Here is a 14,972-nt window from a genome sequence, read left to right as displayed (position 1 = left end):
ACCATTTAAAGCATTTATTGCTGTGGTTCCTATATCCGCATCAAAAGAAAAAAAGTGTATTTATTGGTGCATTAGTTCAATACTGCACCAAAAAATCATGTAATCATCCTTCTAAAAGTTTTATTCAAAAATTTCATTTTGCGCTCGTTCCATCCGTGTATATAGATACCCTTCCCAAATCTTCCGTCTTCATTCTAATATGTCATTCAAGCTTACACGGACAAGCTCTAGCCACCACGACCTCTCGTTTACCAACATTCAAAGAACAATCACTACCACCGTCATCACTATATCCTGCCTTGTTCATGTTGTAAGTTCGTTGTTATTTTATCTTCATACTAACTTAAGTCTTACACTACGGTTAAATGGAAGAAGGGAAGCCTTTTAGCATCTTTCGAGTTATAACCCAACAGTACAGTTAATGATCCAGAAGTCGGGGAACCAAGTGAAATCCTTTATCATGTCTATCTTTTAATTACTAGTTTTTTGTGGTTAAAAATCTTAAATATGATTTGGTGTTGTGCAGGTGAAAATGATGGATCGAGAGTAGGAGCGTATTCAAAGCCAAAAGACCCACCAGCTATTAATGATGTCTTTTCTCATTTGGGTGGTAAAAGTAAAACACCAATAAAACATGAAACATATTCAAGTAGCCACCTCTCCTGCATTGATCCATGGTCAAACATAAAGTCACCATTCTAAATCTTTTGAGATCTTGAAGAGCATTGTGTATGGAGGTTTAATGGAGGTGAATGCAAGTTTAATTGGTGCAGTTATAAAACGTGTGGTTCTTTACTCGCACTAGTTAATCATGTTAACCGCATAAACAAATGCTTTTTGTAATAGTGCAACTTACTTTTACAAACAGAAAAAAAAAGGTATTGCACCAGCTAACTAGCTAACCAACAGACTACTTTTCTTCTATCTTCTCTTTTGGCTCCTTGGCCCTTGGTCTAGGGACATGAACATATATGAAGGGAGGATTTAAAAAAAGATTTTGAAGTTTGTTGAAATGTGAGTTTGAGTAGCTTTTTAAAAACCTTGCTTATAAACTTGTTTATAAGATATTTTTTGAGATGTCGGAAATAACAATTAAAAAAACTCGAATTATGGCATGTCAGAAAGAACCGTCATATGTACTCTTTGTCCAGCGAATTTTTAGCAAGTCTTTTACAATAATATTCGTTAAACTTAACAAAAATAACAAAGTTTATCAATATTCGTAAAACTTAGTCCATGTTTAAAGTTCGGAATAATACCTCCAATATATGGAACCAATACTATATAAATGAGAATCAACAATAACTAGTAAAGAAATATTGATATTTTGAAAAAAATCACCAAGATTTTTGTAGAAAGGTAAAGCATTAAGACCATGGGCTGAGTAAATTAATCATCAAGATATACAAAAATTATATATGATATTTACGGTCCAAAGAAAATGGAGAAATACAAGTGTTTAAGACCTGATTTTGATGGAATCAAATTTTGAGTGAAAATGGTCTTAGATCCCTATCACTGCCTATAACACGAATCGAAAGGTCGTGATGATGTCGGGTGTAACACTCCAATTTAGGTATTCCATTGTTTTCCCTGAAGTATTTCAAGTTTCGCAAAAAGGGTCTTTTCATATGTTAGGCAAACATTTGGGTACGCTTAGCATACTCGTGTGTGAGCATCGAGTGGCTGAGGCGCCTACGTTGGGCATACGATTAGGTATGCGGGGTGTACGTGGTAGATGTCTAAAACTCTAATTTCTTGACTTACACTATATTTAAACAACCTTATATCATTTGGACCAAACCCTAATCAACCTCCATAGCCTCATGTCATCCTTAAACCCTATTTTTGCAAGAACTTATGAGTTTTGAGCTTAAAGGTGTGTTTGGTAACTTTCTAGAGGGTGTTCAAGAAGAGGAAGCTGGTGACCAGGCTTTGGATGTTATTGAGCTTCTAGATCCTGCATCTAGTTCATCTTGAGGAACTTCTAGAGGTATAAAGACAAAACCTTGCCATATGTTTTGCTAGTTTGAATTAGGTTTTGTTATGAAGTCCATTTTTGGTTCTTAGACCCTCTTTTGTGAGTTAAGCAACTCTAGAGACTAGAATTGTTAGATCTAAGCTCCTTAAGCATGTTTGATGTATGAAGTTGCCATCTTGAAAGTTGTATTAAGACCATGCAGAAGTTTAAGGTCTCAAAAGTGGTCTTAATAGATGAAACGAAGTATTGGGGACCCATATGGCATGCAAGGGCATAAAGTTGTCAACTTTATGCCCTAAGACATCTTAATAGACTTAGGTCTGTAGTTAGACGTTGAAACCTTAAGGATTAAGAGCTTAATAGAGTTTTGTGCATGGACTGGTTGTACGCTGGGCGTAAGGTCGCGTATGCAGTGTGTATCACCAAAAGGTCGAGTATGCTAAGCGTACTGATGTGGTACATTGGGCATACACATCACAGAAGAGTTGGACTTGCAAGCTTATTGGGCCCTATTCAGCCTTGGGCCTGGTCCCATTCAGAGTTATTGGACCTTTTTCTATTTTGTGACATTCATGTCATGATTGAGCCTTATTGGGCTATGTGACCCATTATAATTTGGACTTTGATATTAGACCCAGTAATGTAGGTTAGACATTAGGCTTTAATGGTGGGCGTTAGATTGAAATGTTAGGCCTTTGTCTAAGTTGTGACTCAATTCTAATTAGGGTGTTTTGTATATTTGTTGAGTGTGATATTTTGCGCTAGTAGTCGAGTAGCTTTTGTGTTCAATAGACTGAGGTGAGTCTTCTCACTATGCCAATGGGTCGAAGGCCGGTCCATTACTTGATGTGAAATCTCTATAATTGATTGTGCAATGGTTTGTTATTTGGTGTGTATTGATCTACGTGAATACCATGGGGGAGCGCATGGCACTTGGTAAGACCGTGAGGGGGAGCCCATGACACTTGGGTATAAGACCATGGGGGTAGCCCATGGCATCCCCGTTGAAGATCAGGGAGGGAGTCCATGGCAGTTTTATATGTATATGTGCATGACAATATACGATTATGTGATTTTTGTATTTTTGGGAAACTCACAAAGCGTGTGCTTAAAGCTTTCTTGGGTGTTTCAACTACTTCTGGTTCTAAGGGCAAGGGCCCGGCTTGATGGCGCAACGTGTACTCTCCAGTATTTCCGCATTAGTGGTTTTGGATACTCTGATCTTTTGAATAACATGGTTATGTAATGGAATTGTGGAAAACTAATATGAATGAGATTTGTAATTATTAAATGAAAAAATTTATATGAATTTTTGGTTAGTTACAAGTTGGTATCAGAGCCTTGGTTTGAGGGATTCGGCACACTCTCGGGTGTGTCCGAACTCAAACCAGGGAAATGGTAAACCTTTTTCAAAAAAACCAAAAAGTTAAAGTTTTATTGAAAATGGTTTTCGTAAGTAAAAAAGGGAGAGTGCAATGCGCGTAATCGGCCGAGCTCATGTAAGTGTTCCCAATGTAATAGCCATGTTATATTATTGTTGGAAATTGATGTTGAGCTGATTATTAGCTAAGTGTATGCTTTCAAAGTTGTATACGTGTAGGATTTCATAGCCCTATAATGATGGATTCTACCTTATACATGTTCTTTGTTTGGTCGTGGTATAGGGTAGAAGCTTTATTTGACAGTCTACTGCATTCCTATACTAAGGCCTCGCCTGTCTTGGGCCCCGCCCCTGTCCTACTACTGATGAGTTATGCAACCCCGTCCACACTCCTGCTGATAGTGATATACGGGCCTAGCCCACGCTCACTCCTTTCCTAACACAGGCCTTACCCCTGCTCAGCTACTAATGAAATATGGAGCCCCATCCATACTCTGCTAATGGTGAGATACAAGACCTCGCCCACACTCACCTCACTACCAGGCACATACAAGTATCACACAGACGACAAGTATACTCTATCATGCAAACCATTCCTTGGGCACCCACCCGACAGTGGACCTTGGTCATGAACATCATACTAGCAAACAGTGCCTAGCGCCAACCCTCGGGTCTTCCTACTCATAACTACATGGGCCGGCATTATGGTCGTAGACCCATTCATACAAAGGGAAAACTCACCTCAAACTGCTGAAGCTGCTGATAACCCTCTGGCTGCTAACCGACAACTCTCTGAACCGTTGCCCCTCTAGCTCCCCGAGCTACCAATACCAAATAATAACAATTAGCCTAACTGTCCTCCAGAAGTCAATTAGGTCAACTCTGGTCGAGGTCCTTCTCAAGGTCAAAGTCAATGGTAAGAGTCAACTTCCAGTTGACTCGACGTGCCGAGTTGTTCTTCCAACTCATCGAGTCCATGCTCCTGAAATCTCAAAACAACCTCGACTCTACTCGTCGAGTCTAGCAACCACTCGACGGGTTCTCCTTCAACTAAACATTCGGGACCATCTTCAACCGACTTGCTGAGTTGTTCTACAACTCGTCGAGTCCATCTTCATAAGCTAAGGAGATTGCCTTGGACTCACCGAGTTCCTCCTCAAACTCGTCGAGTACCATGATCTTCATGTCCATTACGGACACAGACTGGTCGAGCCCTTCTCAAACCCCACACACTGATCCGAATCATAAACAGAAGGGTTTGGGTTTGCAACCCGACTCGTCGATTCCATGAACTGACTCGCCGAGTCCACCTTATGACAACTCTATTCCGCCGATTCCAGTCCATTCCAACATCTCAAACTCATAGATCTATACCCCTTATGCTAGCATTGCACGTAAAGTTGCTAACTTTACGTGCATGCAAGGTTTTAAGGGGCTAAAACACTTAATCCAAGCTTCAAAGAAAACCTAGGTCATGAAATGGAATCTTAGCTGGATAAAGCCAGCAACTCTGAGCTCCTAAAGTTCAAGAGTGTCCAGATCTGTTGTCCAATCCATCCTCAAGGGTTTAATACTCGGATTAACCTTGGAAATGATCCAAATATGACCAAAAGCAAACTAGAAAGGGGATCTATCAATTGAAAGCTCAAGGTCCAGACTTTTTACCTTCTAACAATTGCCAAAACGATATGAAGGCTGGATCTACACTTCCTTCCTTGCTCCTTTCTTCCAAGCCTTCAAAATCCCCTCCAATGGACCTTAATCTTCACCAAAAGCTCAAGAATGAAGTTGGGTGGCTAGGGTTTTGGGGTTATGGACGAGAGAGGCTGTAATGAACCCTAGGGAGGAGAATAAGATGCTTAAATAGGGTACCAAGTCCCGAAATAAGGGCTTTCCCAACCCAGACCAGACTCGTCAAGTCAGTCACTTAATTTGCAACACGGACCCGCTACGACTCGTCGAGTCATTCCTTGAACTCGACGAGGTGACCCCCTTTGAATTAGGGTTTTCCTTTCCTTTCTTAGCCTTTCTGATTCTAGGTGTTACATACCCTTAGACATCCACCACGAAACCCTAATTCTTCTTTGAGTTTTCTTGGAGTTTAGAAGGCCATTAGAGAGCATTTTGGTGTTGTGGATCCATTTTCCAAGCAAGTGACGAGCAAAGCAAGGTGGTGGTTCAAAGGAGAAGCTGTAGATCTGAGACTGTTGCTTCATTCCAAATCATCTTCAGATATAAAGTCCTGAACTTGCCTCTTGAATGCTTAGATCTATTATGTTGAGTTCTTGGACCTTTTTTGTCCCACGAATGGAGCTTTATGGTTCAAACCCGATTCCTAGGCCTGGAGTTGCCACTATCAGTGATAAATGAGTCGCTAAGGCAGAATGTTGCCATCTTGGATGTCTTAATGGGTTCATGCATGAGGTAAGATCACTTTCATGAAAATAGAATACCATTTTGGAATTTGGGCTTATTTGGATCATGTAAACTCACCAAGTCAATGACTTTATGGATTAATATGTTGAAGAGGACTTGGATCTGTGATTATAGCCATTGGAATAGAGTATTAAGTGCTTAATGGGAAAAGTGACTTAATAGAGAAGTATGTTGGGCATACATGCATGTACGTGCAACGTACAAGCCATATAGGCGTACGCTTAGCGTACAAACGAGTACGTTACACGTACTCAACAAAAGTGGGCTTTGCATGTTTTGGGCCCCGGATTGGGCCATATATTGGATTTTGTTTCTTTGGGCCTTAGTGGGCCATCTGAAGACAGATATTTTGGGCCTAGAATATGTTTGCGGTTTAGGGTAAGGCCTATTAGAGGGGTTGGGCGCAATTTAGCAAATTGGGCCATTAGTGGGCCACTAGTGGGCTTGGGAAGTGTACCTAGTATTGGGCTTGTCATATTATGGTTTGGGGCCTTAGGTTGAGGCCTATGTGATGGGATTGGGCCCAATTGGAAATTGGGCCATATATTGGGCCTTGTGGAAGTGTTGATCTTTTGGGCTAAGGTTAAGGTACTGTTCAATTTGGGACAAGAGTTTGAGAGGGGTAGAATGGTCTTTTACCCCTAGTGAGGACTTATGGTTAGGTCATGAGAATCATGGACTTATCTAATTTGCATGGTGATATGTAGCTTGGGGAGTCGAGAAATCAGTAGTTCAGGGATCTGCCAGCTAGCAGGCAGAGGTTTATCCGTGGGATTCTGCAGTCAGCTTGTGAGGTCTGCTTTCTCCTATAGGAACGGGTCAAAGGCACCAATGTCGACTCATTTATGTATGTAGTTGGTTTCCGGACTTCGGTCCGATTTCGGGCAAGCCCGAGGAATATTTGTATACCTGATGTCTTCGTGATTCTTGCATGTGTCTGTTTATATGTTTCCGGACTTCGGTCTGATACCGGGGAAAGCCCGAGGAATGTTTAGCTTATATGTTATGTGTATATGTTACGGGCTTCGGTCCGATGTCGGGGCAAGCCCGACGAATGTTTATATGTATGTTTCCGAACTACGATTCGATGTCGGGTGGTACCCGATGAAGGAATGCATGTTTAGTTATACTTGTTGTCTTTGTGATACTTGTATGTGCCTGGTAGGGAGGTGAGTGTGGGCGGGGTGTCGTATCTCATCGCTAGCTGAGTGTGGACGTGGTTCCATATCTCATTATTAGCAGAGTAAGGGTGGGGCCCATTATAGGCGAGGCCATAGGACGAGAATATATATTATTATGTATGATTCTTTATGTACTAGCATGATTATATGTTATCGTTTGTATGTGTATAGCACGCAGGGGCCAGAGACAGGTGGCGCCTGGTAGAAACAGATTTGTTTACCGAGCCGGGCTTGGTGCCGGACATTGTTCGATGACGGGCGGGGCCCGAGGAAGGGGCGGGGGCCCAGTTTATATGCTTATGTGTATGGTATGTGGTAGTCTGGGGAGACTCACTAAGCTTCGTGCTTACAGTTTCAGTATTGGTTTCACGTACTTCCGATAGCAATGGGAAGTGCTCGGGAAGATTGCAGTGCACACACCATATGTTCAGCCTGGGATTTTCATACTCTGATGTTGTTGACAAATGTTATGATATTTTCAGATACCCTACTTATGTTTTATGAGATAATTTGGTTTATTATGGTTTTTTATTTATAATTTAAAATGAAATTTTTGGACTGTATTTTTTTGATGTTTCACAGCACGTTTTGGCTAGGGCTTGTGTCTATTTTAGCCACGTGGCTTAAGAAGTTAGACTATGATTAAATGATGCTATCTACCCATTTTATGGCGCGGTCCACATGGCCTTTTCCTACACTTTGAAAATTTTAGCCGTTCTCCATTTTTCTTTCTTATTTTTCTTCTCGTCTTCTAACAACCATAGATTCTTCATATGATATCAGATTTCGATGAATCTTATATCCGTAGAAAGTTAGTAAAGTGTGTTTCTACTTCTCTTCAAACATCTTTGGCTGAATATGTACAAATATTGAGTTATTAACTCATGAACATAGGTTTATACTCGTTTTTTGTAAACTTTATGTTTTAACTTGACTTTTTTAAATGATCATAACTACTTCATAATGATTCTAATTTTCTTGAATCGTTTTATGTTTCTGTTGACATAATGTTTATAACATTCTTTTTATAGACTTTTCTGAATCATTCTAGATCTATAGCTATTAACCTCTAAAGTTAGTACCTTGGAATTTTGAAATAACCCATAACTTATGAATGAATTGTCTTTTAACTTTGCAAGCTCATAATTTGCTCATTGTTTTACCAATTAAATTGAGTCATTTTACATTGTTTAGTATTATACGTCCTCTTTCCATTTCAACCCGGTTTGTTCCTTAACACCTACGTTTGGTTAGCCTCCTAGAGCTCCAAATTTACTACTTTCATTATTTCATTTATACTTTAATTTTTCATAATTCTTCTCATTTTACCCTCATTTCCGTGAAACTCCTTTCTAATAAATTATATGACTTATAATAACATATATAAAGGTAATAACAATCATACTTTCTTATTTTTGTCACTTTTGCACTTAGCTAACCAATAGACTACTTTTCTTCTATCTTCGCTTTTGGCTCCTTGGCCCTAGGTCTAGGGAAATGAACATATATGAAGGGAGGATTTTAAAAAAGATTTTAAAGTTTGTTAAAATTCGAGTTTGAGTAGCTCTTTAAAAACCTCGCTTATAAACTTGTTTAGAAGATATTTTTTGACATGCCGAATATAACAATTAAAAAAACTCGAATTGTGTCGTATCAAAAAGAACCTTCGTATGTCGTCTTTGTCCTGCTAGTTTTTAACAAGTCTTTCACAATAATATTAGTTAAAAATGAACAAAAATAACAAACTTTATCAGTATTGGTAAATCTCAGTCCAAGTTTAAAGTTTCAAATAATCGAACTTGCATCTTCATACGGTTTGATAATCCAAAATAATACATCCAATGTATGGAACCAATACTATATAAATGAGAATCAACAATAATTACTAAAGAAATATTGATATTAAGACAAAATCACCAAGATTTTTGTATAAAGCCAAAAGCATGAAGACCATTGGCTGAGTCAAAAGATACAAAAATCATATATGATATTTACGGTCCAAAGAAAATGGAGAAATACAAGTGTTTAAGGCCTGATTTTGATGAAATCGAATTTTGAGTGATTAATGGTCTTAAATCCCTGCCACCGCCTATAACGCGAAATGGAAGGTCGTGATGATATCGTGCCGATGAGATTGTGGAATGTGGATCACACGATCACACGAGGAAGCCGCACAGTATATGTGGAGGAGTCTATGTGTTGAGTTCAGCGAAATTTGGTGCTTGATTGAAGTCGTGTGGCTGTCTTAGCGCAGAAGAAATGTAGTATTAACTATATAGAAAATTTATGTGAAATAATTACCATTTTTGAACACTTGTTAGATCGATTTAGAAAGTTTGAAGTACGGATTTTGAGCACCTTATAAGAGTACATTAATAAAGGAAAGATGGAATATGCATATATAGATACCAAAATTTGAATGATGTTCTTCATTGCTATGTTAATGGTGAAACTAATGTTGGCTATTATACAATTTGGAGACAGCTTTACAAATACTTAGGTTTCATGGTGATTTCTACTGTACAAAATTACGTTATATGTTAGCGAATAGAATGCAAAATTCTTGGTCATAATGAGCAGACCAGGCCAGAAGCGACATGAATGAAGACATCCTCACGACATGGAATTGTGAGGCCACCCATTGGATGATCATAACCAAATTCTTCCTCTGATTGACGTAACAGATCTTGGAATGAAGGCTGGTCTAATAACGATAAAGGAACAACAAATCGTCTTTTTTCTTGATCACCAACATAAACTGCTAAATGTCCTTTGGGGATGATGTCTACCGATGATGATGATGAGCGGCTTCCATTGGAGAATGATCGACGGAGAACTTTTTTGGCCTGAATGATTCGAGGCATACGAATGGCCATTTTTATATGAAGGCTACGGTCTCTTTCTTCTAAAAGGATTTCTTTTATGTGAAAGATGCTGTGATCGATTTTGGGAGGATGAGTTGTGCTTCATATCAGCCCAATTGTATCCATTTTATAGGTGTATGAAGATTTTAATGAAGATCGAATAATAGTAGGAATTTCAAAGAAGAGATGGCGACACATTCTACCAAAAAGAAAAATCACATGGTTTTGTCTTCCAACTTGTTATTGGTCCCAAAGAATTATATATGTACAATGAAGTATGCCACAAAATTTCAGTAACGCTGAGTGGCCAAGCTTAAGCTACACTATGGGCCCATTTACAAGTGAGTCTTATGGACACACATCATTATTTCTCACATGGCCATGTTTGTCAAAAATATCAGAAGGTTAGGCATCTTTTTTTCAAGTGCAACAAGTCCACGATTTCAGGTCCTGAAATCAACAAAGCATCCAAAAAGAAATTAATGCTCATATCTAATCTGATATATGAATTAAACACATAGTACGCACTTAAATATTTTGCTTTTCCCTCCAGAAGAAAATCAGAGATATATCTTCAGAAGGTTGTTCTGTTATAAATGTTCGATACAAAAGGATCCGCTATTTGACTTTAACTGGTAACCGATTGGCTGTTTGCTTTTCCGTAACTCTGATATCAACTAAGTAAGTGACCCATTGTGTTTTTATATTAGAAAGACCCCACAATATATATATATATATATATATATATATATATATATATATATATATATATATATATATATATATATATATATATATATATTGTGGGGTCTTTCTAACTATTTTGGTAGGTTGTCAGTGATTGTCATGTTGCTTGAGTAATTAAGATTTGTAGCGGAATAAATCTATTGAGAAGAAAGTAGGATGTTATGATGTTTAGGATGTTCCAAGAGGGGTCTCTGTTGGAATTCTTTTGTGATTATAATATTTGAAACTCAATGCCTTGCCTTTTTCCATAGTTTTCATGATATCTATACAAGAGTTGTAGCTGGACTTTATATTGAAACCTTCCTAATTAGTAATATGGTCATAATCTATTAAAAATATGCCTAATAGTTTGCCATCAGAAGCAGCTAAATGCCATGATGTTCTCTATGTGAGTTCTTTTGTTTAAACTTCTGAGCTTCCACAAGAAAGACATAAGCAGGCCTTTTACAAAGTCGTTCCCTTTATCGAACTACTGATCATTGGTCATCAGCCGATTTCTCTTCACCAATCAGTCCCTATAATAGGTTAGAGTAAAAGAACAATAACTGATAGCTCTTGGGTTGGTGGTGTTGAAGAAACAACTGATCCAGGCCTTAAAGCTATAGTGACATTCAGTATACGGAGAAAGATGAGGCATACACACTTTTTTTTTGAACAGATTGAAAATACAAGCTAAAGAACAAAAGAAAGTAAGTGGTTCTGGTGGGCTTAGAGGATATTGATAAAGAAAGCCCTAATGGCATAACATGAACACCATACGTTTGAACTATGCTCGTCATTAATGTATTATTGCTGAAACTAAATTTTGTTATCATACAGTTAATTTGGAGACCACATTACTCCCTCTGATTTACAAGTAATTAATCCTCATGGTAATTTTGACTGTACAAAACTGTTAGCAAATTCACGATGCATGCCTAGCTCTTCATCATAACGAGCAAAGGCGGCAAGCAACATCAACAAACACTTCCTCACGACATGGAATTGTGAGGCCACCCATTGGATGATCATATCCAAATTCTTCCTCTGCTTGATGTAGCAAGTCTTGGAATGAAGGCTGGTTTAATAATGATAAAGGAACAACAAATCGTCTTTTCTCTTGATCACCAACATAAACTGCAAAATGTCCTTTAGGGATGATGTCTGTAGATGATGATGGACGGCTTCCATTGGACAATGATCGACCAAGAACTTTCTTTGCTTGAATGATCCGAGGCATACGAATAGCCATGTATATATGAAGGGTACGGTCACTTAATTTGTTTTGGTGAAGAAATGCAATATGAAAGGATTTCGTTTTTGTGACAGGTGCTGTGGAGGAGTTGTGCTTGATATCAGCACAATTGGATGCATTATATAGGTGTAAGAAGATTTCAATAAGATTGGGTAATAGTAGGAATTTTAGCGAAGAGATTGTGACACATTCTTGCAAAATGCAAGATCACATGCTTTTGTCTTCCAAGTTGTTATTGGACCCAAAGGATTAGACGTTGAATGAAGTATGCCACATATTTTCTGCAATGTAAGTGGAAAAGAGTGAACAAAACTATGGCCCATATGTATATTGGATTCTGAAGGACATGCACCATTATTATTCACATGGATATGTTCCATTAAAAAACGTAACATTTTGCATCTTTATAATTTATTTATTTTTTGAAGTACAACCATTCCACCATTTTAGGTGGTGAATGTTGAACACTATCAATAATGAAAAGGGAGCAAATCTAATTAGGCATATGAATTAACCAGCTAGTAATATGCTTTTGAAGAAAATGTTCCACTCTAACTAAATGGGAATAGAGAGTGTCATGGGATGTGGTTATGGGGGATTGGCCATTCAAGAAGAAAATGTTGTTTCTTTCATCTAACCCGAAAAAGGGAGAGCTGTTTGAACGTTCTTTCTTTCTTTCTTTCTTTCTTTTTTTCTTTTTCTTTTTTTGTAGATTTATAACAGAATGAAAAATTTTAATCTTAATTTGGTAGCTTGGGTTAAAAATCATGTTATCTCTCAAAAGTCCATGTAACTATTATAGCTTGCATATTTTTTAACCCATTTCGGTATGTATATCTATGTATTTATACATACCCGACCCATTAATGTTGACATTCGGCCTATGTATGTCGTACAATTATATATTCTTTTTCTTTAATGAGAATTGGGATTGATGTGGAAACAATGTTTTAATATACTATCAAATTTGTAACAGATTTATCCTGATTATCTCACCTCAGCCTACAATCCATATCTTCTCTCTTTTTTTCCTGTTAGTCTTCATTCTCAATACAACCATAGTCACCGCCTTATCTTCTCACCGATGGTTGCCACCCGCCAGAACTCAGACAAGCCGTTCGACGTTACCAACGTCAATGCATATGTTCCTCTTTATCCTTGGTCTAGACGAACTCAATTACTACGCGTGTCTTAAACTTTTTGAGACCCACCGCATCATTTTTAGCATCGTTGATCATCTCTTGACCATCCCGACAGAACCCCGCAGAGCAAAGAAAAAATTTGACTCTCTTGTCAAGTTTTAGATTTATGTTGAAAGACGGGAAAGGTATTCATATTGGGAACGTGAACGTTTTAATATTGAAAAATCGCAAAATTTTGATCTTCTCTTTCTCAATATACCAACTTGCACTTTAGTCGATAGATGTTGAGTTTGGTACCTTTTGACGAAGGACGTTGTAATTGATATCCCAATTTGGTTTCCCTCCGGACTCTTTTATTATGAGGTTGTTATATCATAGTTATTAACTTTTTGGCTTTCCAACCGAGTGTGTGGACAAGGAGTATTCAACCTTCGATTTGCCTAGCTAACTATAAGTTTGAAATCAATATATAGTTTTTGAAACGATTTATTGAAGATGTAGATAATAACATGTGTCGAAATTTCACGGCTTGAGGGACCACTCACGTCCTCCCATGCATTGCTTAAGTTTGAGGGTGAGTGTCCGCTTACAACATGTTTTGGCTTGGGCTTGTGTCTAACACAACCACGTGGCTTGTGAATTTATACTATGATTAAATGATGGTATTTACCCATTTTGTGTTGTGGCCCACATAGCCTTTCTCCAACAATTAGAAAAATTTAGCCGTTGTCCATCTTTCTTTCTTATTTTTCTTCCCATCTTGTAACAACCATAGATTCTTCGTATGATATCTGACTCTTATATCCGTGGAAAGTTAGTAAAGTGTGTTGCAACTTATCTTCAGACATCTTTGGCTGAATATGTACCAATATTGAGTTGTTAACTCGAAAACATAGGTTAATACTCATTTTCTATAAATTTTATGTTTTAACTTCACTTTTTTAAATTATCGTAACTATATTTTTATTCTGACTTTCTTGAATCATTTTTGTATGTTCTGTTGACACAATGTTTATAACTTTCGTTTTATAGATATTTCTGAATCATTCTAGTTCTATACCTATTAATCTCTAAAGTTAATACCTTGGAATTTTGAAAAAAAAAAACATAACTTATGAATGAATTGTCTTTTAACTTTGCATGCTCATAATTTGCTCATTGTTTGGCCAATTAAGTTGATTCATTTTACATTGTTTAGTCTTATACGTCCTCTTTCCATTTCAACCTTGTTTGTTCCTTAACACCTTCGTTTGGTTAGCCTCCCATAGCTCCAAATTTACTACTTTCATTATTTCATGTAAATTTTAATTTTTCACAATTCTTCTCATTTTATCCTCATTTCCATGAAACTCATTTCTAATAAATTATATGACTTATAATAACATATATGAAGGTAGTAACAATCATACTTTCTTATTATTGTCCCTTTTGACCTAATTACACTTTTTGTAGTATTACACATATATAAGACTAGCATTTTCATTCCATTTCATATCAACCATTTATGACAGCAGTAGTACATAACCTTATTTTTGGTGCAATAGGGTTTTTTCTTGGTGCGGTGGTAGCCTAAAACCTTTTGGTGCGATAGGGTTTTTTTTGGTACGCTTGTAGCTAAAACCGTACTAGTAAAAGAATTCCGCATCAACACACCAACCAACCACACTGTCACACCCTCGAACCAGACGGCGGAAACGTCCGGGGGCTGTCGTGACTCAATTGAATACCATAACATTGAATATATATGAAACATAACAACATTCATCACCATGCATTAGTATTGTACAACCAGTAGAGTTTACATGAAATACATTGTTTAAACATTACATTCCACAATAAATTGTTCGATTCGTACATAAATAAACTGCAAGCCATCACTGAAATACGATTTCCTTTGATTCACTGGTTCCTTGAGAATACAAGTATTTTGAAAAACGTCAACATATGAAATGTTGGTGAGTTCATAAGTTGTATTTAAAAAAAATGTTTCGTGTCGTTGGAAAACC

The 14,972-nt window shown here is 37.5% G+C and overlaps 2 protein-coding genes across 2 annotated transcripts; both read right to left on the bottom strand.

The window, feature by feature from the left end:
• Positions 1–9,385: 9,385 nt before the first annotated feature.
• Positions 9,386–9,959, bottom strand: LOC145102305 (auxin-responsive protein SAUR21-like). The gene has a single exon (XM_079039689.1). It carries the CDS (start codon positions 9,853–9,855, stop codon positions 9,547–9,549), a length of 309 nt encoding a protein of 102 aa, XP_078895815.1. The 5' UTR covers positions 9,856–9,959; the 3' UTR covers positions 9,386–9,546.
• A 1,391-nt stretch (positions 9,960–11,350) lies between these two features.
• On the bottom strand, positions 11,351–11,939 carry LOC145102304 (auxin-induced protein X15-like). The gene has a single exon (XM_079039688.1). The coding sequence runs from the start codon at positions 11,819–11,821 to the stop codon at positions 11,519–11,521; it is 303 nt and encodes a 100-aa protein (XP_078895814.1). The 5' UTR covers positions 11,822–11,939; the 3' UTR covers positions 11,351–11,518.
• Between the last annotated feature and the right edge of the window lie 3,033 nt (positions 11,940–14,972).

This window comes from Lactuca serriola, chromosome 4, assembly GCF_051521515.1.
Source record: "Lactuca serriola cultivar US96UC23 chromosome 4, Lser_US96UC23_V15, whole genome shotgun sequence".
Lineage (NCBI taxonomy): Eukaryota > Viridiplantae > Streptophyta > Magnoliopsida > Asterales > Asteraceae > Lactuca > Lactuca serriola.
This window is presented reverse-complemented; position numbering and strand designations above follow the sequence as displayed.